Genomic DNA, 27,689 nt, shown 5'->3' with positions numbered 1-27,689 from the left:
AATTATACTTTAAAAAAAATTAGAATTTCCCACTTCTTTCTCCAACACAGTAATGCCAAAAATACAGAAAATGGTCAGTACTTGGAAGGATAATTTAATAATCAAGAGGTTTTTGAAGGGCTAGGCATAAGATGCTATAGTCAGGTTCTTGGGGGAGTTCATGAGGTAAGGGATTTAATATATAGTAAGTATTCACTAGTTCTGTTTTGATTAAATCACATGCAATGTAGAGTAGCACCAAGTAGCATTTAAAATGCAACCGGGAAATTGCTTCTTCCCCCTTTAATTTTCTTTCTATACATTTTTTTAATTTGCCAGGTTTCAAAACATTAGGAAAAAATTATCTTTAAATTTCCCAAACCAAAGTATGGTTTGAAAACCATTTAAGACTATTTCCTGAAAGTTCTTGTTTTAAAGGAGTGTACAATTATTTTTAGCATTATCCCAGGATTGTCACATAGTGAAAATCCTTCTCATAGACTAAAACTCCTCTGCAATTTTTTAAAATTTATTTATTTATTATTTTATTTTTGGGGGGAGGTCATCAGGTCTATTTATTTACTTATTATTAGTTGTTGTTTTTTTTTAATGGAGATACTGGGGACTGAACCCAAGACCTTGTGCATGCTTATCATGCACTCTGCCACTTGAGCTATATCCTCCCCTCCTCCTATGCAATTATTAATTAAAAACACTTAGATTTTATATTTTAGTGGATTCTGTTAAGTAGCATTTTCAGTATGCTTCCTTGATTTTAAAAGAATGCCAAATAATGCTTTGACAGAAACAACAATTGCCATTATGAAAAGATGGAACTGATTTATCTAGGAAACAAGGATGTCATGTACGTATCTGATGGAAGAGCTCGAGTAAGAGTGGGCACTTTGGGTAACTGTAAAAGAAATAAAGAATCGTGTCTATGAATGTATTACTTCAAATGTCTTTCAGTGTTGAATTGGATCTTCCACATAGGATCAAATTTGCTAACTTGTATCACAGGGCTTCTTTTGCTAGGAAAAAATGAATGAAAGTAAACAAAACATTATTTCATAAAATAAACCAGATACAAAATCTTGCCTTGTATTTACAGATAAATTTTAATGGAATATTTCATGGTCTAACACAAATATCAGACCCAATGACACTAATTCTTGTACAGCCTTTGGCTTACCCTGTATAACAAAATCTGTTATTTAAAGTAGACTATAAAATACCTTATGGTAAGTGAACTTCCAAAGACACAAAGAAAATCCTCCATAAATTTAAAAGCTTATCTCAAATTCTTATTGGCATAAGCCTAGAATGGATATATTATTAATTGCATTATCTTAGGTAGTTGAGATATATAATACTGGTTAGAGTGTGAAAATTAAAAAAAAAAAAGTTTTAGGTATTTTTGCTTCTGTTCCTAGTCAGTATTAGTAAGCACACATAAGTGTTTGTAAAATTACCTTTACAGATTTTTGGAATTTTGGCAATTTCAAGCAAATTTCCTTAAGTCAGCAACATTTTTTTTAACCCTTAGCATATTACAAGGTTCGTATATTCCAAGGAGTAACGATTAAATGTTGTACAAATAAAATAACATTTATTTTACTACTGCTTAGTTTTTAAAACTTCCATTAAGAAATTTACAAAGAAAATGGGCATCACTGAGAAAATCTAAAATGAATGGACAATGTATGAAATTGAAAAAGATATGCAAAATGATGTGCTTGGCATAAAATAGTATGTTTTGTAACATCTTTCATAATCTGTCAATGGAAAAAAAATTTTCCACCTTTCAATGTCTGTTTTCAAGCCTAAACAACTAAATGAATAAACAATTCAATAATGTCCAACATAACTAAAACTCAAATTTTATTTGTTTCCATATGTATCAGACAGTTTTTTTCTGACAAGACTTTACTGAAAGATGAAGTGCAAATGGGAACCCTGTAAGAATGTTTATAAGAGTTGTACATGACATATTTTAAGCGCCACTAAGTACACATTGAATACTTTGTAAGTATATAGGCATATCAACATGCAAGTGTCATGTACCTAATATTACAATATGCATTTTGGTTTTTGAAAATGTTAATGGTAACAGTAGATTCAGTAGTTGTGTTTCCTTATCTTCTGTGCAATATGCTTGATTTCGGTGCATCTTCTTTACAGCACAGAGTTTATTTTTATGCTGTCATAAATATACCCTTCCAAAAGTTATGAATTTCATGTCATATAAATAGGACATTTCCTTTTTGAAGCTACATTACTGGGAACACCTGCATTTCTGGGTACCATTTTCTGAGATAAGTCTTTAAATTCTTTTTAACATGGCAGACTTGTTCCGATGTTGGTTATGTTGAAATATTTATGATAAAAATGGAGCTTTCTTGAGGGAATATTTTTTGGTTGAATGAAAAGCTAAACAACCAATTTGCAAATATTGATGTGAAGTGAATATGAAGAAAATAGGTCAGTAATCCCAAACTCATAAATCCTTGGGTTACTACTTAACTGCGTCATTGAATCTACAATAAGTACAGCAGGTACAGTTAAATCAATTTGTAAAGAGATGAATTTTATACATTTAGAAGGAGAAAGAGTACTAGTTTTGAAAATTTTCTAAATTACTTTTCTTTCTATTTATGAGACTCATTCAATACATTAGAAACACAGAGAAAAAGCAAAAACGATAGAGATAACAATTCAGTTTACATTTCAGTTTTTTTTTTTTAACCAACGGGTGACCACTGCTTTCAACCATCAAATATTTTATTGCATATAACTTTCACTATCAGCAAATATAAAGAGAAAAGTATTACTAGTATCATGTACAAGGAAAAGCATCTGAAGAAAGAAAACACTTGAGGTTTGACAGTACGGTGTCTAAGTGAAATGTGGCGTTTCATTCCGCACTTAAAAGTCCATGTAGGAATCACTGCTGTTCTGACCCTGGATGTGGGAAAAGTGCTTAAGTGCTGAGCCCTGGTAGGTTTTTCTTTTGCCCCTGCAATCTTCAGATATCTTTTAAGTTTCTTCTTTTGAAATATACATTATATTTCATAGGGGAAAATATTTTTTTTTTCTTTACATCTTTTTTCACATTTGGGCCCACTCTCTCCAAAATAACTATACATTTATTGTAATATATATATATATGTATGTGCACATATATATATATAGAAAAGATGTTAAAGATTACACCAAATATCATTTGTAACATAACCACATAACAGAAATACCTTACTTTAACTTTAAGCATATTTTATAGATTCAGCATCATAATTTGAGATAATTTTTATGTCCTTTCTCTCTAAAGGAAAAAAATCTCTTTTCAAAGTGTCATTTCCTTTCAGAAGAATTAAATTACAGCCTTTGAAGAATTCATATGTCTATGCAGACAAAATAAAGTGGGCATTTGTGGCAATACTTTGCAGTCACTATTCAGGGATTATTTGTTAAGGAGGCAATTTTAAATACTTAAATATTGGTCTTACATAGATAACACTTCTTGGGAAAATAAATCACATATATGATTTTTACTTAAAAGCACAGTATTAATTTATAAGAAATTATTTCATTTCAAGTAGTAAATGAAATGTCAGCTTGGATTGCAAAGTGTTGCCATTTAAAGTACTGTTTTAAAATCAACACAATTATATCACATTGAAATAGTAAATAGGCATGAGAAGAACTATCCTTAGAAAGTTATTGTATTTTTGCTTATAGGAAAAATTACTGATAGAAAAGGAAAAACAAATGTAGATCCATACACCATCGAATACACTAAAAGTAAAGTTGGCTTTTGAGATCTCCCAGGGGGTGGGGAGCGGACTGTTATGATAGTCCCAAAAGAGTGCTTCCTGGGATATCTTGTAAATAGTTATTTCTTCTATTTATATTGAAGTATCATAGCCCATGTTAAAAGTGAGAGGTAGAAGAATTATTGTAAGTATGCATGGCAGAGAACTTACCAGCTATATCCAATAACTATTGCATTCAATATTAATAATCTCAATACATAAAAATGCTGATGAGTTTAGAACCCATTTTTACATGTTGTCCCCTTTAGCTCTCTTTTCAAATCTTGCTACTTTCAATCCATTGCCTTTGGAAGGGTATAGGTGCAAAGGGCATGTTTGGGATGAAACAGAGAGAGAAAGGGAAGAAAGAATAGAAAAAGAAAATATATTAAAAGGTCCCATTAAGATATAGTGGCTCTAACTATTAAAGGTAACCTATGTTCTTTGAATAAATTTGTACTTGTAATAAAAGTACCACTATCCATTAAAACATACCATATTCAACATAACATATCCAAATTCAACTAGGTTGAATCAAAGTTTAAAACTCAGGTTATTTCTTTCTCTCCAGCTAAAAACTAGGTGTACTAATTTTATTGTGTCATGTTAATGATTAAGTAAGAAAAACTTAATGTGTTGTTATGTCAGTTGTATTTTTAATTAATGCTTTCATATGAGGGAGGCGAAGATTAGCAACCTCTTAGATCTTGAAGAATTTTTTAAAATCCCTTTGCATTAAGTATTCAGCAATAGAGTTGCAGATATTGCACTGAGTGTATTTCCGTATTGCCAGTGTATATTTCAAAACAAATTCTATTATCTACACTAAGATTTCCTCTTTCCCAATATTCAAAATGCATATTATAATTACATGGGTTTCCAACATCCATACACAGCAAGTACAAGATACTTACATGTACGTACACTGTAGTTACCTATATTTTGCATAGTTTTTAGTGTGTACTTTGTGCCACTTAATTAAAAGCATTACTCGGTAATTCTTCTTAGGTGTTTCATTTCTTTCAGCTGTGGTTGCCAGCTGTTTTTTGGTTTTTTGTTTTGTATGGTATATTCATCACAGATTACATTTGCAAAGGGGGATTCTGGTGGGCAGTTTTAGAGGGCTGTAAGTAGTTAGCAATAGGACGGGGAAGTTGCAGTAAGATATGAGGTTTTGCACTTTCTCTATGATTAAAAAATGGAATATGAAATTTCATATTTATCATTCATTGAATTATCCTTATGGCCAAAGAAAAAGAAAAGGTATTTCAAATGTTCCCCTTGGTAACACTTTGCAATAAGTGGCACTAAATTACACGATAACTGCTATGTTACATGGAAGAACCATCACCATCAAACAGCTGCTGTACACGTGCCTATGTGGAATCGCAATGCTGTTACAATCATGAGTACGTAATTACAAGTGAGCCTGTCCTTCTAATTGAGATATTTATATTTTTACAAAGAAATAAAAATAAAGGAGGTGTTAGCTTCTTTGCCATATTTAGGAAAGTTAGTTTTCTTTCTCTATCTGTTATTTTAATTGTGGGATTTCAATGCAAGATTAAGCATCTTGAATCAATATGAGATCATCCAGTTTCTAGATTAAATTCCAATGTCAGGTTCCTTAAACTGCTGCTTGGATTCTCTGGTAAAAGAAAGCAAGATGAACTCTCTCACTTTCCCTCTCTCTCACACACACATGCGTGCACGCAGGCACATGGACACACACACACACATCGATACTTTGCTCATGCTATCTTTGCTCTTGCACTCACAAACTTTCCTTTTTCTTCTCAATTTTGATAATTGTTCTATCTAGGACACTCAAAAATGGAAATAAGAAAAAAAAGAATGCTGTTTACACTTTTTTGGATGGAGGACAATCACTTTACACTGTAAACATTACATGGGCAGAGAATAGCTACTTTGGGGAAAGAATAATGTTCCATGTTCTACCAAGGGTGTGTATGTGTGTACACAGTCCTTCCATTGAATTTTGTGGCTATGGTGGTCACTAAACAAAGACAGAGTTGGGCTCTCTGGGCATACAAGTGTGTACGTTTCAGGCATTGCAATTGACACAGTCCATTTAGAAATGTTATTTCCTATTTTTTTCCGATTTTTTTTTTTTTAGAAATGAGCAGAGTTTCTACAATTTATCTCCTTGTTTGGTGGAAATCAAGTTATTTTTAAAGATAGGAAAATATAATTCCATTGCTATTTTCTTTCAGTAATTGAAAATGATACCTAATTCAAAATCTGTTTTAACTGGCAGAATATTTGATTAGCACTCACAAACCAGTTAGTTTCTTTTACAGAGTTCTAATGAGTTTTTAGATTACTGTAAAGGGTTAAAAGTCAAAAGTCTTGAAATGCAACCAATTTTGGGTTTCTAATTTTACAGTGCTATAAATAATGATTGAGTTATTTAGGCAACAATTTAGCAGTTGGAGCCGAGCAGAATACAGATGAAATGAAGAGGGATGTAAATACGGCATCAATGAAGAGTAGCAATTTTGTAAGTGCATCCTGAAATTAGGCTTTAAATAGTAACTGATGATGCAGTTTATACAACTTACTTCTCTAATAAGAACCCTTCCATTTTGTACTAACAGGATGAATTTTGCTTTGTGGAGTCTTTCTAAAGATTATGCATTGAAAGTTATGAACAGTTTATAAACCTATTCTAGTTTCAATGTGTCTAGTAGCACCTACCTGATTCTCTCAAACTACCATACTATATTAACATATTATTGCATTTTTCCACAGATGGTATGGAGTGAACTGTAAAAACAAGCATGCAATCACATCAATGCAGACTTATTTCCTTAAAATGTCATACTGTATATGATTTATTATGTTAACACTCAACCACATCATATTATTTATGTTCTGTATATTCTGAAAAAGTGCTGCTTGACTGACATCGTCCTTTTTCTTTTGTGAGAAATCAACAAGATAAATGCTTCAACAGTCAAAAAAATTTAAAAATTCTAACGTCCTTAAAAGACTTATACTTTTCTGATAAATAATCTAAGATACAGCACCCTTGTCTTTCATTTGATAGTAATACATGATGTCATACTCAACCATTCTCATTTCCCAAAAATAAATTCCAAGATATTATTTTTAAAACCATAGGCCATCATGCTTTCAGACATCACAAGAATAGCTACCACATTGTCACATTTGTTTTCTTCATAAAGGTGCAATGCTTTTGAATGGGAAAATAATTTTTACCTTACTGGATTTTTTAATCTTCAGCATATAATAAGTCTAATGAGAACTAATCTAGTAATATCGTATTTTTCTTAGGAGAAATAATATGACTTTAGATTGACTCTGTGTCATATTTAAGAATACAGCATTTCTTAATGGTTAAATACATCAAAATTTCAGAAATAATCCAGAGAAAGAGACTTTCACCTTGGAGTTAAAAGCATGGCAGAAATTCTCTATCACTCACTGTTTCATAAGTTTGTACCTCACAAAATGCATAGACAGGAATTTAATATAAAGAATTAGTTCATTTATACAGAAAACATATCTTAAACACTTCTTTTTGGCAAACCAACATAGGTAAGCAGCTCTGGAACTGCCAAATTAAAATTTGTAAATTTTTAGCAAACTAAGAGTTTATTTTTAGGTTATTATTCAACTGTAGTTGTCATTTAAAACCTGAGGCTGTGCACTGGTTGTTAGCTTAAAATTACCTTTCCTTATAACATTGTGCTTCCATTGTATAACAAATAAAAATTAACAAGAACTAGAAAAATTTGTTGTTGAACAGTGCTAGGACATACAGACAAAAATACTAATACATGTTATCTACTTATAATATTGGTTTAAGTAATATCTAAAGGGATATAATGGACATTAGAAAATGCTTACTCATGACTGAATTACCTACAGCCAAAAAAGTTAAATATGTATCAAATAATGTTTAATTGGATTTATTATATGCACTATATACAGATACTAAAATGTCTCAAAATTGTGCCCTATGGATATTTCAATTCTGTTTAGGCAGGTGAGTCTTTGTGGAGCAAATAAATTACAGAATCAAATTAGAGAAATGAATGGAATCTCAGTGACTCTCAAAGCCATAAAATTTATTGGTATATGAAGCTAAAATAACTTGATAGTAGGATCTATATCATTATATACGATACCATGTCATGATTGCACTCCAGACACATGGCTTCTGTATCAAATACTATATTTTTAAATAGCAAATTGATACAGCTTTACCAGTATAATCGCAAACATTCCAGAATCTACACTACAGTGGGTTTTTTTTTTTCAGTTTGTGTTTTCTAGGGCATATGCTTCCAAAACATGTCTTTGAAGAAAGACATGTAGAAAGCATTGTAAACCTCTAATATCTGATTAAACATATGCACATTAGGTCTTTACCTAATCCTGTTCCTTGTGAAAGCTGTCCAGTGGCAAACTGCCAAGATCTATGATTCGAAGAGAATAAAAAATGAGGGGGGACGGGGGCTCTGCATACATTTTTTTCAATGTATAAAAACAATTCAATATCATGATCCAAGGAGATGATTAACATTGTTAAGGCTGTATATTCAAGCACTGTATGTTAAAAGAGCGATGGTGTGGAATTTAGGCAGTAAGAAATGTCCTGCATTATGGATGGTACAGTAATTAAAGAATGATGCTTTTGACAGCTGATTGTTGGTATATACTGGCTACTGATAGCAGTACAGGATGGAAGTTAATAAAGGTAGCAGAAGATGGTAGAAATGAATTCTGAAAGATGATAGCCAGTTTTCTCCAGCAGCCAGCCTGGGAAGGAAAATTCAGAATCTTGGCCTGCATTTTAAATGAAATATTCTTTTTTCTCTTCAGCATTGACTTGGCTGCCCTCAGCATTGATAATGGCTGTGTCAGCATCTGGTGCGTCTTCAGCTCCCTTTGCTTCATTTGTTAAGTATGTTCCTGTGGGCAATGGAAGAAAAGTACGTTAGTTCTGTCAGACCGGTCAAGCAGCCAGTATTCAAGCAACATTCATTTAGGAAGACACTTATGCCAGATTTCTTATATGTTGGAACATATTCTGAGACATAAGAAACCACATAGTTCACCCTGCTAAAGCTGTACGCTTTCTTTCAAGTTTCAGGTCTATGTTGTCGATGAAGCTGTGGCCAAGTTGACTAGAGGCAACAGCCAAACAGGAATGAGTAATGAGTACTTTAATTTCCTTAGTGATGGCTACAGACTATGTGATCTGTGCAGCTGTAGCAATAAGGGTCCTTTGTTAAGATGCTGAAAGCGGTCACATCAAAGATGTCACCACATTCAGTTTGGTAATTCCATTTAAAAGTAGATTATATCAGTAGTTTGCTACCTAGTCCATTGCAAAATACCACATATTCTCCTCACTAATATGGCCACATATGTGTCCAGAAGCCTACAAACAACAACACTGACCAAATGTTTAATGTTAAATAGTTAAATTTCAGTCCTAGAGATGAAGTACAAACTTGCTTGTATTATCATTATTTTTTTTTTAATGAGCCTCTGACTTTTGGCCACTGGCTCAACATTATTTTGCTAAGCCAATCCAACTTTAACATGGAGTAAAATAATCAAGAATTCTCTGAAGTAATTTAGTATTTAGATCTCTCTCTCTCCCCTCACCCTGTCTCATACACACACTCGTACAATATTTCATGATAAGGCTAATCTTCAGAATTTTTTGGCCAAACTTAAGAACACTTTATTAAATATTACCTACCTTTATGTCTTGCCAGATATCGACCAAGCAAAAATATAGAACACAGTGTGACAAATACAACTACAGCCACAATTCCTCCTATAAGAGCATGATCAGGGCCAGTCTGGCCAGCCAGAGCATTGGGATCTAGAAAAGAGAGGAACATTATTGCTCTAGTCAGTGTGTTATTTAGACATAGAGTACATATATGTCTTCAAATGAGTTCATTTGAAAATCAGCACATGAAAATAAAATTTTATTAATGAGTATTACACCAATCATCTAGTCAACAGATATTTATTGTGTGCCTATAATGTACAAGATACTTAGGGGGTATAACATTTGACACATTAATCACTGTTGGCATTGCTTTTGTATCTAAAGGGAGAACCTGGATAAACAAATACACATAAACGATTTTGTGTAGTTATATGCTTTTTCTTCCTCCTTTTCTCCATCTGAAAATATGGGGGGTGTGCATTTTTTAATGTGACAAACACAATTATCCCATGTTAAAAATACAATTATGTCCTAGGAAAGGGTGGGGTCAGAGATTATAACAAGATCTATCATTATATAAATATTATTTAAAGCTAAAATTGATGAACTCCTCAAGGGAGTGAGTCTTGATAGAGAGAGAAAAAGGTCTGAAAATTGAGTCCTGAAAACCCCCATATTTCAAAGCCTGAAGAAGTCAGAGTGGACTGAGAGAGAGAGAACAGTGGGGCAGGAAGAGATTCTGCAGAGTACACTGTAGTTGACAAAGGGGAGGACATACTTCAAGGAGAGGGGGATGTTGCAAATGGTGGTGTGTTATTGATAGAAGGAGGATGATGACTACCCAACATTGAAGACTAAGTGCCTGTTGCACTTTTAGTTTTAAAGGAAGTGGCTGGAAAGATTAGATTAATCGTATACTTTTACATTCTGCCTTTAGTAAGGTATTACAGGAAAGAGCTGAGCTCAGTAAAGGATGGCCAGTTTTCAAACAAATGAAAAAATCAAAGAAAGACCCACATTTGGGTACTCAAAAGTTTAGAAAATCAACTATTGATAAAACCTGCACAAGTACACCAGAAATGGACACATTGTAAACTGACTATACTTCAATAAAAACAAACAAACAAACAAACAAACAAAACCTAAGTGAAGTTTTGAGCAACAAAATTCACTAAGACTCAGCCCTGTGGCAAAGGTAGATTGAGTGTACTGCCTACCCTCCCAAGCCCGTTGCAAATTTAGCTTCACAGGAGCTGATTTTGGCCTGTAAGAGGGATATAGAGGAGGGATAAAGTAAAGAAAGAAATTACACCTGGTAATTATGCTTTCAAAAATCTTGAACTCTGGTTATAGGCACATAAATCTGACAAATAGATTAGGAGTCTACTTTGTTTTTAATGGACCCACTGTGTCAAAAAACATATGTCTAGCTATGGAAAAAAGAAAAAAAAAATGTCTGACTATTTAAAACTTCAAACAATTTTTGGACTCCCAAACTTGGTGAAAGTAAGAGGCTGTGTAGTCCCCACAGAAGGCATATTCCCAAATGCCCACTTCTGATTTGGCCACGGAGCATCACTGACAAGGCTGAATTTCCCACAAGGCAGGATTTCCCATAAGGGAGAAGCAACAAAGAACGAACAGAAAAGAATCCATTTTCTTCAGGGAACTACAACTATTGCCAAGGCAGAGGGACCTTTTCATGCCAATCTGGCATATTTTCATAATTATTATGGATCAGTGACTACTCAGTGTTTCCCATTCTTCCTCTATTTCCAAAAGAGAGCATTTATATTAAGGAGTGCTTTTCCTGGCTCTCTTCTAGTGTTTTATGTATGGGATGGATAGAAGCATTAAAATGTGTCTTCTGGTTCATTTGTCCCTAGACTAATGCATTTGGATATGATGAAGAGGACTGGGCATATTTGAGGACCTTGGTCTTTAAGTTGGATATATTGACTTGATGGGACGTCAAGTTGTCTCTTTGGATAGGGTCTGGCAGTGGTTTGAGTGAGAAAAAAAAAAGGTGAAAAAATATTTGGTGATCAAAATGGTATATCGGGGCAGAGATTTCTAGCTGATAATTAACTTGTTTGCTTTTCTTTCAGTGTGCAGAGCTAAACATTTACCAGCTTCACTTGCAGTTGACTGTAACCATGGGATTTGTGTTCTAGACAACTGAAAGAAGACTCAGCCAATAAAAAGCTCCCGTATGTAACCTTCCAGGGTGATCTCAGGTTTACAAGTTGAAAATAAGAGAGTAACAAGAATAAGTCAGGCCATGAGTAACTGAATATCCACTTGGAAAAAAAAAATTGCCCAACTAAGAATATATATATCGTCAAACAGCTTAAAGAAAATAAAAAGCTTTATTTTCAAAACATTGGGTATTAGAAAGTTACTCTGTTACAGAAACTATTGTTAATTTATGTTTTTATTATATATTTCTTGTATTTCCCTTAATTCCTGGCATTGGCTATAAATATCCAAAAGAAACAAAAAAAAAAAAAAAAAGGAAAATATAAATCCACCATTTCTCTGAATTCCCTATTTGTATTCCTAGCTTGGATACTTTAGAATCAGTTTCAAATTCCCCCTCTTATTCAAGCTCCCACTCAAAACCATATAGTCATAAATTGTATTCATTTTATTTGCTGAATATCTCTCAGGACTGAGCACGCTTTTGGGGAACTGAGAAGTCACCCTTGTTCAGACATCTGTACCTGTCTTACTTCCTGAAGGTAAAATGTGAGAAGTGGTATTGCTGGATCAGAGGATGTAAACCTTTTTAAAAGACTTTTGATAAATACTGCCAGATTATATTGCAGAATGATTACAAATTCATCCTCCACCAACTGCACTGGAGAGATTCTTTTTCTCCATGTAGTACTAATATCAGGTATTACAATTAAAAGAAAAATTGCCAATCTAATATTGAAAGTGTTAAATATTTTGTATTTATTAAATTATATGTTAACATAGATATGTCTAAATACTTTTGCCCATATTAATTAATTAATTTTGAAATGCCTCTTTATGCAGCTTAACTTTTTTTCTATTCAATTTTTCTGTTTTAAGAGCTCTCTCCATAAAAGGATGAACGTTTTCAGCAATTTCTTTATATTTATTTTTCATTTCTAATTCCTTCAGCCATAGATAAGTCTTACAATTTTATGTAATTAAATCTATCAAAGTTTTTAGTTATGATATCTGACTTGTGGGTCATGACTTGAAAGGCTTTTGCTGTAAGATTATACACATAGAGATTTTTGTTGTTATTTATCATTTTTATTATATTTTAATCCACCTAAAATATATTTTGGTCTATGATTTGAGACTAAGGTATAAAATATGAGTTTAATTCTTCTGTGACAGCCAGTTGTCCTCCATATTATTTCTTTCATCAATAGTTTTGTCACTTACCATAAACTAAATGTCTACCTATTTTATGTGTTTCTGTATATTCCAGTCTATTCTCCATGAGGAGAAACTAGTATCGTAGTTTTAAAAATCATTTTCATGTCTTGGAGGAGAAAGCTTAGATCAAGTTCAGAATATTTCTACAAGAAACAAAAATAAAATAAATTATTTATTAGGATTGTACTAATCTATAGATTTTTCTTTTATATAGTGCACATGCAGGAGCATGGTATGATTCTTCAATTATTTAAATATTTAGTGCATTTTAATAAGTTGTGTAGTTTTCTGATACAGGACCTGCATATTTTCATTAATGTTCTTCCCCATTTTTAAACAATATTTTTAATATTTAATATTTAGAAAAAATTAATATTGGTTTTGCAATATTTTTAAATGTTACTAATTTTTCATTAACTTTATGCCTTTTTTATTCCCATTTTTTGTACTCTATTTTCTAAAGCATTATGTCTAGAATTTGTCAAGATTATATTTTTCATTTTTGTTTCCTGACCATCAAACTCCATTAATTTTCCTACTATTTTAAGTAGTATTTCAGTTGTTCCCTTAAGGTTTTTCTTTTCAATATTATATTTTCTTTTTTCTACTGCACTAGTGCTTTGTAAACAATAATGACAATTCATCCTGATTCTGATGATCTCAGAAATGCATCAGAAATTTAAATGGACTTGCCACAATTCTCCTTTTGACACTAGTTGGTCTCTTTACTTATTTTAATATCTAGAGTTACTTTTATAGTTTTTATTTATTGGAAAGTTGATAGTAAAGGTATTTATCCTTTGATGATATAAAGCACACATCTTGTCAAAAGAAAATTTCCTGATAGCAACATTCTTGAACCATGAATATCTAAGTAAGTATTATTTTGTTGTGAATAAACATTCAACTGGCTAAAGAAATCCCTGGTTTTTATCTTTTGACTAATAATAATAGAAACCAATTTGTCAATGTTTTGACAATTTGTTTTGCCTCCATTTCTTCCTAAATAGATCTAACATCATTCAGGTTTGTTTTGCCTCCTCTCCTTTAAAGAAAATCTTTAAAAATCATTCACGTTTTAAAGTGACCTACTTTTTCTGCATGATTGCTATTAGAAAATTTTGGTCTTCCATTTTTTTTTTTTTTTTTGATATTTTAGCTGGATACATTTTGTAGTTTGTCTCTAGTCAGAATTTTGCTTCATTTGCAAACCTACTGTTTTATTAAAATCAGATTTAGTTCATTTGTCTTTTGGTTTATGCATTCTTATTTTCACTCTACTTTTGATTAACAATTATTCTTCTTTCTATTTTCTTTCTTGGAAAATCCAATTACACACTGGTAGAGACTCCACATTTTATGTTTCATATATGTCATTCCCTCTTTCCTATTATTATAATCATTTTACTAGGTTATGTTTTGTTTTCATTGTTCTTCCCAAGTTTATCACGTTTAGATGATTTGATTTTCTACCATAGATTTACCTTATTTCTTCCAAAAGGATTTTGTTTTTGATTGTGACTTTGGTTTAACTACACTTTCTATTTAATTCCACTTTGTGCTTATTTAGCAGATATTCTGAACAGTTTTATAAGATTGACAATAAAAAATGATAGCTTTATAATATTTTCTTCATTTTATTATAATAATTCCATTTAAATGTCTGGGAAAATGGTTTTCCTTGGAGAGCATATATTATTTCTCTTCTTTTATCGCAAACATTTTTCATTGGCTGCAAATTGAAATTTTAAATTCTGTTTGCACATCTTTGCATTTTCTTTTCTTATTTTTATTCTTAATGTTGAGATGTTTTGAAGATGAATTCTCTTTCCTGAGGTTGGTGTTTATTCCTGATAAGCTGTAATACTGCAGACCAATCCAGCTACAGAAACTGTCTTCATAGCAGATATACAAATCATGTGACATCTATACGTAGTGGATGGATTGAAGAAAGAGCCGTGGGATGTAGACAATTATTGTGGAAAGATTTCATTGATTCATTAGACAGAAATGAGCACTGGGTAAAGGGAGAGGAAGGGGGAGGGAACAACCCAGAAAATAACAGTAAGCCTACACTCAGGATAAGGTGCTCCAAAACCTTTTACTTTCTCTAAATGAGGGCCAGCAAAGAAGCTGGCTAGAATCGAAAGCTATGGTTGCGCAGTAGAGAGAAGGACCTGAGTTAACTTGGCACAGTGCTCATTATAATGTAATTAACATTGCAGTTTGAGCCCCATCCCATAGGTGACTCTGTGTACAAAATGAGTAAAAACATGCGTAAAAGAGATGGGTATGCCTGAGTACAAGTCCGTCAATCAATCAGCCTGAGCAGTCAATGAACACAGTAAGCTGTCAATAATCAGTCAAACATTAACATGCCCCCTAAGCAAGGATATAAGAACAGGAAAAACAAAGGGCAGCACCATTTTTCCTCTCTTGGGCTGGCCCGCCCCCAATTCTCAGGGGTGTACTATATTTTACTACCTTTTTACTTTGCTAATAAATAAAATCTTCTGTTTTTAATCAAGCTTTCTGTCTCTTGTTAAAAATTCATTTTTTCTGGGTGACAAAGAACTAAGGTAACTTTTATTTCCCTCCTCCTGGTAACAATTTCACATATTTTTCCCTAAAATCTTCACTTTCAAAATAAGAGTCTCAGACAACATGTAGACCACCCCCCACCCTGTTTTGTACAATTTATTTTTGTAAAAAGACAACTTGATCTGTTAGAAGTTGTTTTAAATCAATTTAAATTTATCATATTCATCACTGAATATACTTTCCGAGTTTCAGATGCATATATATAGATGTAAATAGATAAATATAAAACTTCCAGAGAAAGTAATCTATAACACTTATATTTATTTGACCCTACTCATGAATGTTCTGCATGTACTTTTATAATATATTAAGGAAACATTGCAACCTTTACCTTTAATCTCATCAACAAAATAAGTCAACATACAGTCCCAGGATTTTTTAAGATTTCAGAGATAATATGGTTATACAGAATGCTTCTTTGCATGTCTATTTTTAAACTAACATTTTTGGTTATGCTTTTTATGTTTCCCCATAACTGTTAGAAGTAAAAGCCTGTCCTTAATTTCTATTCTTAGCAACTACAACAAGTGATTGAGGTTGAAGATCAGATAAGTACCACTTGAACAATGCAGAGATAATATGTAATTTAAATGGTTATGTCCCAGTGGGAATCTCTCATATATCCTTGCTCTCATCCCTCTCCTACTGTCACAGTAATAAAAAGATAAGGTTCTTCCTCTGAAGGTTCTTTACAGATAGCTGAGTCTGCAGTATTATTCAGCAAATACACCAAGTGTCTTTAAAGACTATTATTCATCATCAAGCATTAGCCCATGACTTGCTGGAATTAGCCTGTTAACATGGAAGTGAGTAATTTCCAATAGATTTGGCAATATGTTAGAAATCTCTTCTACTTGACAATGCGCAAAACATGAAGAATACTGCAGAATTAAAACTTTCTGAGCTTAACATCTGTTAGTCAGGGTTACTGGACTTTTAATAAAGAACTCCAAAGAGAAAATTATGTCAAATAATTTTTAGTATTAGTAATTTCTGATATTTAGAAAATCACCATATAGTTTTATTTAAAATCTTAGTATAGAGAAGTCCTAAAATATATAATTCTGTTTCTGAAATCATTGCTGGGGATTTCTATTATCAAGTGCCTAGTCTATTATGTTTTGTCCCCATAAAATAAGAAGTGAAAACCCTAAAGAAAAATGATCTAGCTTTCTAGGATCATAGCCGGGATAAATCATAAATACTGCATAGGTTTTTTTTTTTTTTTTTTGAGTGAAGGTAGATTTATTCAGAGAGATAAATTGAAAGGCAAGAGAAAGGCCATGAGGTGTAGGGGTTGGGTGCTCAGATTAAAAGTAGGTACACATTCCATAGACAGAATGTGGGCCATCTCCAAAGAGGGAGAAAGAGGGGCAGCCAACACTGCATAGATTTTAATTTAAGAATTTGAATTATTTTACAATATATATTTCATTGCATATGATTTCCTACTTTAGTAAAATGGTAAGAATTGAAAATCGTTTTATGTAAATATTTTAAATTATGTTCTAAGATCATTTTTAAAAGAAAATGATTGTCCTTATGTATTAAAATGTATTTTCAAAGACAAATTTGCATTAACAATTATAATTTAAAAAAAGATAAATCTCTAAGGACATGCACTATACTAAGAATGCTAATTTGCTTATTTGTGAGGTTGATAAGAAATTTTTACTTATTTTTTACTGAAATCTAATAAAAACTATCTACAAAACTTTCTATGTCAGAGTTCAGACTGCAGGTTCATTATCAACAGTTCAGTATCAATTCAGAAAAAAATGTGGAGTAGTGAATTAAATAATAGACTAAAAATTGCTAGTAAAGTTTGAGACTAAATTCAAGTTAAGAGAAATCTTTGGTAAATCTAGGAGTAGACTTCAATGTCAATATCAAAAAAATAGAAGAGTAGGAAATTCTGGAATGAATAGAAGATTTTGTGAAGAGAATCAAGTACCTCTTACGCAAAACTCACCAACGTAATTTCCTAGTAACTCAGAGTCATGGAATATCAAGAGTTAAATAATCAAGAGAAGAGTAGAATAAGTTTAAGCCAAATATGATACTGGAATGTATGCAAAGAGTCACTTCAACAATAAAGCCTCTTATATTGATACTTTGCATTCATTTTGGAATTTATGGGGTTTTTTTTTAGAAGTGATGGAAAACTCTCTTAGAAATTTCAGTTTAGCAATAAAATGGTTCCAAAATTGTGAAATTAAACTTACAAAAATACATGTAAAACTGGGCTTATCACCGTTAGAAACAGAAAGCATAGTTTTTCAAGTTTAGTTTCCTATATGTGATTCTGTATCACAATCAACTGATATTTAGCAATTCCAGTTAATTCCCTATTTGCTGGGAATTATATCCTTATATAGGATATTTAAGACCTTGGAAAGTAGGATTTTCTTTTCTAAGAAATTGCTGTGGATGAATTATGTCCCCCTCAAAATTCATATGTTGAAGCTCTAACCCCAAATGTGATGGTATTTGGAGATGGGGCCTTTAGGAGAAAACTAAGTTTAAATAAGGTCATGATGGTGAGGTCTTCATGATGAGATTAGTGCCCTCTTAAGAAAATATACTAGAGAGTAAGCTTTCTGTCTCTCTCTCTCTCTCTTAGTCTCTCAATCTCTCTGTCATGTGAGGACACAGCTTGAAGGCAGCTATCTGCAAGCCAGGAAGAAAGCTTTCAACCAGAGCCCAGCAAAGCTGACACCCTGATCTTAGTCTTCCAGACTCCAGACTGTGAGAAATACATTTCTGTTGTGTAAGTCACTCAGTCTATGGTATTTTGTTATAGCAGCCTGAACTGACTAACACAGAAACTATAGTATGATATCTTTTATTTATTATCTCACTTGAATTATGTGAAAATTTAAGGCATTGAAAAATAGATTTGGGCAAGTCTGGATAATGTGTAATCGTCACCAGCTAATGGCCTGTAGACAAGCAGGCCCAAGACTGCCCAGATCAATTCCTTTTAGTGCAACTGTATTAGGTGCTGTAGTGAGTTAGACTACAAACCCCTACCCTCTCTCTGCTCACACCCCAGTGTTTCGTAGTGGTTAAGATGTAGTGAGTGATGTCAAGAGCATCAGATGAAATCATTCCTGGGGTGAAACTATGTTGTATTATGTACATATGTAGAAGGCAAATGGTAGAATGAAGCAGAAAAGTCAGTGAAAGTTTTTCAAGTGGAAGAAATTGCTCACGAAATCCTGGATTTACAGATTGTTTACACCAAACCTTAAACCACTTAACTACTATCAGGTTGACTTTGGGCCAATTTCTTAACCTTCTCATCTGTAGAATGTGAAGACTTCTTATTTCCTAGGGTTGTTACTGTACATAAAGGGCTTAGAAGAATGTCTGACACACTGTAAGGTAAGCATTATCTAAATGTCAGTTATATGAGGGAAAGAAGTTGGAAAATATAAACTGCTGTGTATAAAAACACAGCTTTCTTTTTTTTAATTTTTGATTTTTTAAAAGACTCTTTTAGGACTTTTACTCTCTGTGGTAATGGTGAAGCATCCTAAGTGTCTGAATATTTGAAAGACAAGGGACAGGAATAGCAGAAGATTTGTATAACATGAAATTGGATAAAATGAAACTTGTGGGAGTCTGATGATGGGTGAGGATTAAATGAGAGAATAATTTATTTATTTAATCTGTGCCAGGTTCTGTATTATAAATGGCTTATTTTATTCAATCCATGTAAAGTGTTGACTCAGAAAATCAGAGTTATTATTAATATAAAGATTGATAAACTCTGAGACAGCCTGCTTAAGCAAGTTTTGGATTAATTTTTGAAAAGCTTTAAAAATAATTATGAAAATTCATTTTTAAGATGTGCCAGATGACTCCTATTTTGAGAACAGGAGTTGGTTGAGAAAATATATTCTAGGGTTTTATCTTTTCACATAATTGTGTTCTCTTTTCTTCTGTCATGAAGAGGAATTCAATGCCCATCCCTGCTAAATGACCTCCTTGCTAGTGCTGTTTCTTCCTCCTGTAAAGACTTTCCTTCTTCCCTCTGGCTAGGCGAATTCCAAACCACAGTGACCCGTCTTTCCATGTCAATCAGCCATGATTATTTAACGCAAAAGTTTTTACTCTCGAATTAATTCACTTACTCTGGTTTTATCTTCCCCCTAAAAACTATCTTCTTGAAGATAAAAGTTTTGTCTTAGACTTGTAATATAGTTGGAAAAGCACTTTTACACTGATCTTAGAACCAACCAAACTGAGTGAATCAATTCTTATGCTGAATTCCAGACAGAACTTGGATCTTTAGATACCAATTTGCTGTGCTGAACAGTGGATGGCTACTCCTTCATGGTATGAAATTATTTAATTATAATAATACTGTTACTATCTAAATAGTTTAGAAATTAGTGCTAAGTAAAAATGACTCATCTAGATTTGTACTTAATGCTTCAGATAATTTGATTCTAACATTAAATTAGAATATTTTTATGTACTTAAGATTCAACTTTCCCCTCTTTAAATAGAGTAATGCTTCAGGAAGAGGGTCACTATGGCAAAACATTAGAAGTAGTTATACATAATTTATGCAGAAAAAATATATGTCCTTTGGCAGTATATGACATTGGCAACGTCCCTGGAGAGAAATAAGTCACTATGTTCACTTAAGGGTCATCTATTATCTTTTAATTTTATGTACAATTACTGTTTCTGACAAAAACCTTAAAAACAATCCCTAAAGGATAGAAAACATGAAAATATATTGTTCTTTGTGTGTATGCAGTGACTTACACATAAATTTTACTATAAACAATGTATACGGGGACTCTAAATCAAAGGTCCTAAATTAATGCTACATCATACAACAGGTTTTCATATAAAAGGAAAAAAAATCCCAGCAAGCCCACCACTTAGCCTTTCCTCTCAAGAGTGTATTTATTGTACCATAAATTTGTTTTACATCAAGCTCATAGGCAGCAAACGCCACCGTATGTTTCCAGGTATTAATGGCACATAGATTCTTATTCAGAAAGATTTTGACACTAATTATAAAATCACTGTTTTGTTTGTGTTGCTTTGAATTTGGTGTTTCAAGGTTGTTTAGCTTAGAGATATAATCAATTTATAAAGCATTTCAGCAAGTGAAGTGTGACTGTCATAGACACGAAAGTGAAGTGTTGCTGCATCCTACACTAATTTCATGCATTGAGCTACAGATTTTCTCTTCTGAGAATGATCCCCTCTCAAGATCTACTCATCATTTGTGATGACTTACAGGTTTTCCAATTACCTAACAATTGCCTTTACTAACTTATATTTCTAAACGGTTAATAAAGGGCTAGGCCCAAACAAAGTTTATACTTGGATAAGATACTCCATTTGTCCTTGAGAACAAACATTTAAGCAGAAGATTTCTCTTAAAAAGATATTTATATTTTTGGATAAAGTAGGTTCTAGCAGAATTCTCTTCATTTCACTGATCTTTCTTTCTCTGGAGAACTCAGGGTCATATTTCCTTGATTACTTCAAATGAGGAAAAGTTTCAGCTCTGATGAATTTGAACATTCCAGAGAGCACTCTCAATCAGCACAGTAACATAGCTCTTAGGGCCAGGGCCCTTCACGAAATGCTTCACCTCCTCGTTAGCACTGATATCCAAAAGGGGAGAGAACTTGCCAGATTACCTGCTTGATAACATGAAGGGTGTGGGAGAGAAGAATGGTTTTTAAGGTTATCTATGTGATCAAAGTGAGAATAACATAAGTTTTGGGGGTACCCATGGGTTATTTGCTGCTTGGAAAAGTCAGCTATGTTCTCAGTTAGACAATGACAGAGAGTGTAATTTACCTGAATTAAATAACAGTCTCAATATAAGGGTGGAGGGGTGGGAGGTACAAACTATTGGGTGTAAGAGATGTACTTACAACATGGAAAAGTAGAGCCAATATTTTGTAGTAACTGTAAATGCAAAGTAACCTTTAAAATTGCATAAAAATAAATGAAAAGGCAATTGCTCTTTAAGATCAGAGAAGATCTAAAATAGTATCACACTCAGAACCGTAAGACCCAAATACTAGTCTCAGTCTGACCTTCTAAGAGTTTCAGTTTTTACATCTATAAATAAGGATATACACCTGCTCTGCCTTCCTCAAAGAGTTATTGTTGAAATCAGTTTATATGGAATCTGTGCATATAAGTCACATCTAATAGGTATTCAAGAAATACAATGTGAGTAAAATAATCAGCTTTATACAGATAGAGACCATAAACAAATTTGTATTTTGTAGTTTTACATTGTTTTTTTCAGGAAATAATATACTCAAATTCATTCTACAGTGTCCAATTTCTTTTCTGTTTCTGTGATTTGTAGAAGCTGCTGTTTTTTATTCTATTGCCTTGTGTCTTTCTAACTTGGAACTTTTCTGCCTTCAATGTCAACAATACCTAACTCTGCACATCACTGGTCTCAGTCTACACACATAAAATGAATAAATGGGAACAACTATTAAGAAGAATACAAATGACTAGTTTATGACATTGCCATATTTCTTTTTTGGCATTGTACTCTTACAAATTGAAGAGTATGAATTAAAATATTTTAAAGCAGACTAGGGGCTAAATAAATTATATGCAATGATTTCTGCAAAAGAGTAAAGTTTTGACTTAAGCCCATTTCTTCTTAAACCAAACTAAAAAAAAAAAAAAAAAAAAAAAAAAAAAGACAGCTGACCTGATAATAATTGCATTAAATATGCTTCCAGGGGAAACAACAATAATAGGACAGATTTATTTTTTAAATACTTATAAAATATATAGAATAAATGTTTGACAATGAAAGTATAATGTTCAACATTATTCTAAAATATTCAGTCTGTACCAACTGTTTATGATGTCTGTCCATATGCAGAAATTCTTGAGATGGAAGAATAAACATTTAAAATGGTGGGGAAGGATCACTTGTATAAACAGGTTTATTTTTTATGGGCCAATACACCAGAAACACAATACTATCTCTACTAAAAAAATTTGTTTTATAAACCAGTCATCATTGAAATGTGTACTATCAATATCAACAGTCAATTCAATCAAACAAATTGCATGGTATTATCATTTCTGAATTGATTATTCTGGTGATAATTATTATAGTCATATTGACTGTGTTCATATATGTTTTTAAAACCACGATGAATGGTCACTGAACCGGTTCCACAGTTACAAAAATGAAAATATTCAGAAGAATATAATTTACATGTTCTCTTTATACACCATTTAGGAAAGGCATCACATACGATAGTGAAAGGCTTGTGCACATTTTAAATACTAAAACCTTAAGCTTATTGGATTATTACTCTATTTTTAAAATATACTAAATTACATTTAAATAGAAAATAAATCTCTCCTGTCCTTCCCTTACTGGTCCTTTATACACTAGCTGTGTGATCAATAACCTCTCTCTGCCTCATATAAAGTCTATATAACATAGAATAATAGTATGAATCACAGAGAACTTTTGTGTAAATCATATGAAGTAATAAATATAAAGGTCTTAGTACAACACCTGTCCCATAAAAGATAATAATCATCACTAATATTTATTAAAACCATAATTACTTTAATTACATTTGTTAAATGAATATTAACTAATTTTATCCATAAGTTAATATTATCACATAGTGTTTTCATAACAAATATAGTGGATTTTACTGTAAATTTTTAATAATTTTTTATTATAACTTAGGTATCAAGCTCCAAACTGAAAACAGAACCTAATGCAAGATGAATTAGACTGGTGTAAAATTATTTTCACAGGAGAAGTGCTATCAAGAGACTAGATCATGACTAATGTGTATTGCAAAGTAGCTACCTGACTTAACAGATGCCTAAACAGAAATGTTCTTCTGAACAACTTTCCCACATTTCAGAAGGGATTCCTCTCTCGAGATTCTTTGCTCTATGTGTTGTATTCTCTTCTGAGATCATTCCACGAGGAAATGAGAAATGAGATGTCAAGAAGGAAGCGTCACTGAATTTCCTCCTCACCCCATACTCCAGAATTTAATTTCCAAAATGGCCAAAGCTGTAAATGATGGCTAGATTTAGCAAGATCACAAATAAATCTACCTAGGCCCAAAAGGTAATGAAGAGAGGTATGTTTAGAGTTCAAATTATTGACTTACAAACAAAATTCAGTCTCTTAATTTAATTGATGAGTTATAGTAAAGAAATGCAGTAGGATATTTCACATGCTGTATTATAAAAAGCAATTCAGAATGTCACTTACTATTCTTGGATCTATTGCATAGACTTACTTAACCAAATATAGGAAGAACTTTGGGTGAAGGTTATACCAAACTCTTTTAACATGAATTCTGAGGAAAATATTACTGTAAAACTTCAGTGTAGTTAACTCTTGATGTACCTCCATTGTACATAATTTATATATTTAATACCTATGTGGAGCTGCTTTATCCTTAATCATTAATAGTTTAATTAAAAAAAAGATTATTAGCTTACAGATCTAGACACTGATATAATGACAGAAATAACTGTGTAAATGTTTGTGAGTTTGAAATAAACTCCATTGTTCCCAAAACGAATGAAAAAGTCTGCACAAAACATATCATGCTTAAGTTATGATAACGCTTTCAATTTAAGCATACATGAAATTTGCATATTTATGAATTAATGGAATGTGATTTTTTAAATTTAAGAAATAAGTATGCAAAAATGCAACTAACTAAACCTGTAACAAATTCTTTAGAGAAAACTGACTTAAATATTAATGAGTAGCAGATATACCTATAAAATAATTCTGCCCTTACAAGTTAATATGAAGTATGAGTATATGTAAAATTTTGTTCTACATCATTGTTAAAATTCACTGGGCCTAAATTCTTGTTATGCATAAAGTGTAATTATTCATTTTAAAAATTATTACACAGCACATTATAGTCTAAAAATACAAATGAAAAGACCTAACTAAAAGCTCTGAGATGCATTCACTAAGGTCATTCAAAATAGACTGAAGAAAAATTTGAACGGCAATATTTAAATACCTGTACTCTATATTCTAAACTATGCCATACAGTCATAAGAGTCATTTCCTAAAACCTTTTTGAAGTGGTACTTAATACCTAAGAATGTTTTAGAATTTCAATGACAGAGCCTTGTATCTTTCCTCTACTTAAGCAATATACATACCATTTAGAGGAGGAGATTAGGTCCTTCATAAATATCATTAAATATGTAACCAAAGATAAATCATATTCTAATTGTGAGTTGAAACCTAATGTAGTCATAATCATACTTGCAAATTTAGCATAATTGTTTCAGTTTTTATAATAAATGAAATGTTGCTTCATTCCTTTCTTTCCCTTTTCTCCCACCTCCACACAAAATCACTTTTTCTGCATTCTTTCCTAGAATCTGTCATTCACCAAGAGTTCAAACGGCCTTGCAAGATAACACATCAAGAAACTAACCAAGAGCTAAGTTACTTTCTCAAGGTCATATGGTAAGACTACAGACAGCTCAGTACCAGAAGTGTTAATATCCACTTTTCCATTTTGCTTGCTGACTTGTAAGTGTTTGCTTTTTTAAGTATATAAAAAAAAAATTTAAGTATATAGAATCCATAAGTTTTTTTGTTGCTGTAAGTACAAAATAGAGGAAAAAATGAGCCTTAAAACAATTCTTTACAAAGATACCATAAAAATGTGACACTAAGTGAATCATAGTTCCAATTAAATCTTATAATCCAAGAGGCTCAGACTGGATTCAATCAAGTATGGATTGAATGACTCTGAACAATTTATTTTACTCTCATTGAGCCTTGGTTTATGCTTTTATAAAATGTTATCTTTACTGATCATCTGTCTTTAGCATTTTTGTGAAGGTGAAATGAGATTTGACATGGGAAGTTCTTAGCATGGTGCCCAGCACAGTAGATGGTCAATATATGTTATTTTTGTTTATATAATTGACATTTTTCAAGGTCTATCCTAATTTGAGATGATCGTAGTGATATCAATAGAAAGGGGTCACCAAACTTAAAGACATTCTCAACTGAGATGTGAGAGAGCCACAAAATAGCTGCAGTGTATATAATACTAGCTAAAAGTGAAAAAAAAAAAAAGCTAAATTATTGATAGGATGATTTTATGTTTTTTAATTAGCATTTTAATTAGGATAAAAATCCTATGTAAGTTTATTAGGACAACAGTAATAGCCATTAAAAGAGTTTTGATCAAGTAATAAAATTTTTGAAGTCATTTCAGAATGTGCATGAGATTTAATTACCTATTTCTCATTAGTTATATTATCCTATATTAATAGAAACCTATTATTTTTTTTAGTAATCATCTGCTTTATGGATTTCAAAGTTTTAATTACATTTTTTCCTTGAAAAACAACAAAAAAAAGTGCAACTGAACACTTGGGAGGTTGTGTGTATGTATTTCTTTTTTAAAATTCCTTTTTCTGACTTTGAAAATAAAAAGATTTAATGAAAATATAAATTTACAAATATTAAAGGAAAATGTAATGTTAATTTGAAGTTTTCCATTACCCTATCCTCCAGAGATAACCTCCATCTACTTTTAACAGGCATATTATTCCAATGTTTTTTATAGATATTAATACGGTTCAGCTTTGCTTACTCATGTTTTAGTGTTATATAAAACTACTGAAGTAGAGTGCTGAAGATTAGCTCATTGAATACTAGAGTTTTGCTATTCAGTATTTTCCTAACTGGGAAGTTCTGAAAAGTAGGTTTTGTGATACCTTCCTTTTCCTATCACAAATTCAAGGAAATTTCATGTATATTCACATCCACTAAATTTAAGTGTAACAGATACTCAGGATCTGGGAGGAGACTAGAAACATGGGAATATTTCACTTTAATATGCCTTTGTTTGTGTTTTGATAAATTTTATTTTGTGAGACATTGGCCATGTAATTTATATCACATCTTATTCACTCACCACTCATTGAGGGAGACCAGTTAGAGAAACACGAGTGAACAAGAGAGTAAGTGATATTCTGGCCTGATCAGGAGCCCCTTTCTCCTCTTACATAGGTTAACAAAGCTTTTACTTTATTTAACTTCCTTAAGGTACAATGTGATTTGTAGCAGTACTCTAGTCTAGGCAGTGATAGATGTAAAGTCTACCCAGAGGGTCATGACTACATCAGTTTGCAACTGACAAACTCATTTCCTGACTTCTCTTGAGACACTAATAAAGCTTTGAATCAAAGGTCCAGTGTAATTACCATGTGGATTTCAGATTAAATAAATGTGATAAAAGCTTCCATCTGGCTGTTGATCAAACATGTGGGGAGTTGCTGATTTCCAGTGACATACTGCAATATGTCTATTGTAACAGTCCCTGATGCCTTCCTGTAAATTCCTTACATTTGGGATTACTTGACTTAGTCAGACAGAAATATTACTCACTCCTTAAGTGCTGCCCAATGGGAGTTTGTGAGATGTAGTCTAATCTTATACTTGTTAAGGAAGACGTTAAGAAATAATGGAACCATGTTTATTTTACTAAATGACAATTGTGCTCAAACTATTTGAAAAAGGCAAACTCAATTTCATACACAGCCAGAAACTTGTTCTAAATGACAGAAGACAATATCTAAGGGGACTGGAAATTAAGATACTAGATAAATGTTTGGTTGCATTATAAAGATGCCCAAATTTTGACAAATGAATGAAGTCTGGATATTTACTTTGGCAAACAACATCAATAGCATAGTAAAAGCATTGAGAGCTAAGCAAATTTTTGATTGAAAATTTCACAGATGTTGTGTCAGTCACTGTTATCATTAACATATCTATGTTTTAAAGAAAGAAAACCTAACATATTGGTTTCTAATTAAAATACTGGCAAACAGTAGAAATAAAGGATTTTTTTTGGAGGGGTGGTTTTGGAGTGGGGTATGAATAAAGCCAATCAAACCACTGACCTTTGCCTAAGAAGAAAAAACATAGTTCATTCCTAGTTTCTCTGCTAATGTAAAAGCCCCCAGGGATAGCTTAGAACTCCGAATTTCTCTATCTTGACACTACTGACATTTTTTGAGGTGGGTACTATTTTGTTTTGGGTGCCGTCCTGTGCATTATAGGATGTTTGACAGCATCC

The 27,689-nt window shown here is 32.2% G+C and overlaps 1 protein-coding gene across 3 annotated transcripts in view; it reads right to left on the bottom strand.

Annotated features, from left to right (window-relative positions):
* Nucleotides 1-1,078: 1,078 nt before the first annotated feature.
* CADM2 (cell adhesion molecule 2) overlaps nucleotides 1,079-27,689 on the bottom strand; it is a 948,596-nt gene continuing 921,985 nt past the window's right edge. For all 3 annotated transcript variants that reach the window (XM_010966456.3, XM_045503936.2, XM_074361441.1), the window contains 2 exons: nucleotides 9,553-9,678; nucleotides 1,079-8,753 (listed from right to left, as the gene is read on the bottom strand). In XM_010966456.3, coding sequence (XP_010964758.1) covers nucleotides 8,635-8,753; nucleotides 9,553-9,678 — 245 coding nt within the window. In that variant the 3' untranslated portion in view covers nucleotides 1,079-8,634. The remainder of the gene's footprint in view (nucleotides 8,754-9,552; nucleotides 9,679-27,689) is intronic.

This window comes from Camelus bactrianus, chromosome 1 (genome assembly GCF_048773025.1).
Source record: "Camelus bactrianus isolate YW-2024 breed Bactrian camel chromosome 1, ASM4877302v1, whole genome shotgun sequence".
NCBI lineage: Eukaryota > Metazoa > Chordata > Mammalia > Artiodactyla > Camelidae > Camelus > Camelus bactrianus.
This window is presented reverse-complemented; position numbering and strand designations above follow the sequence as displayed.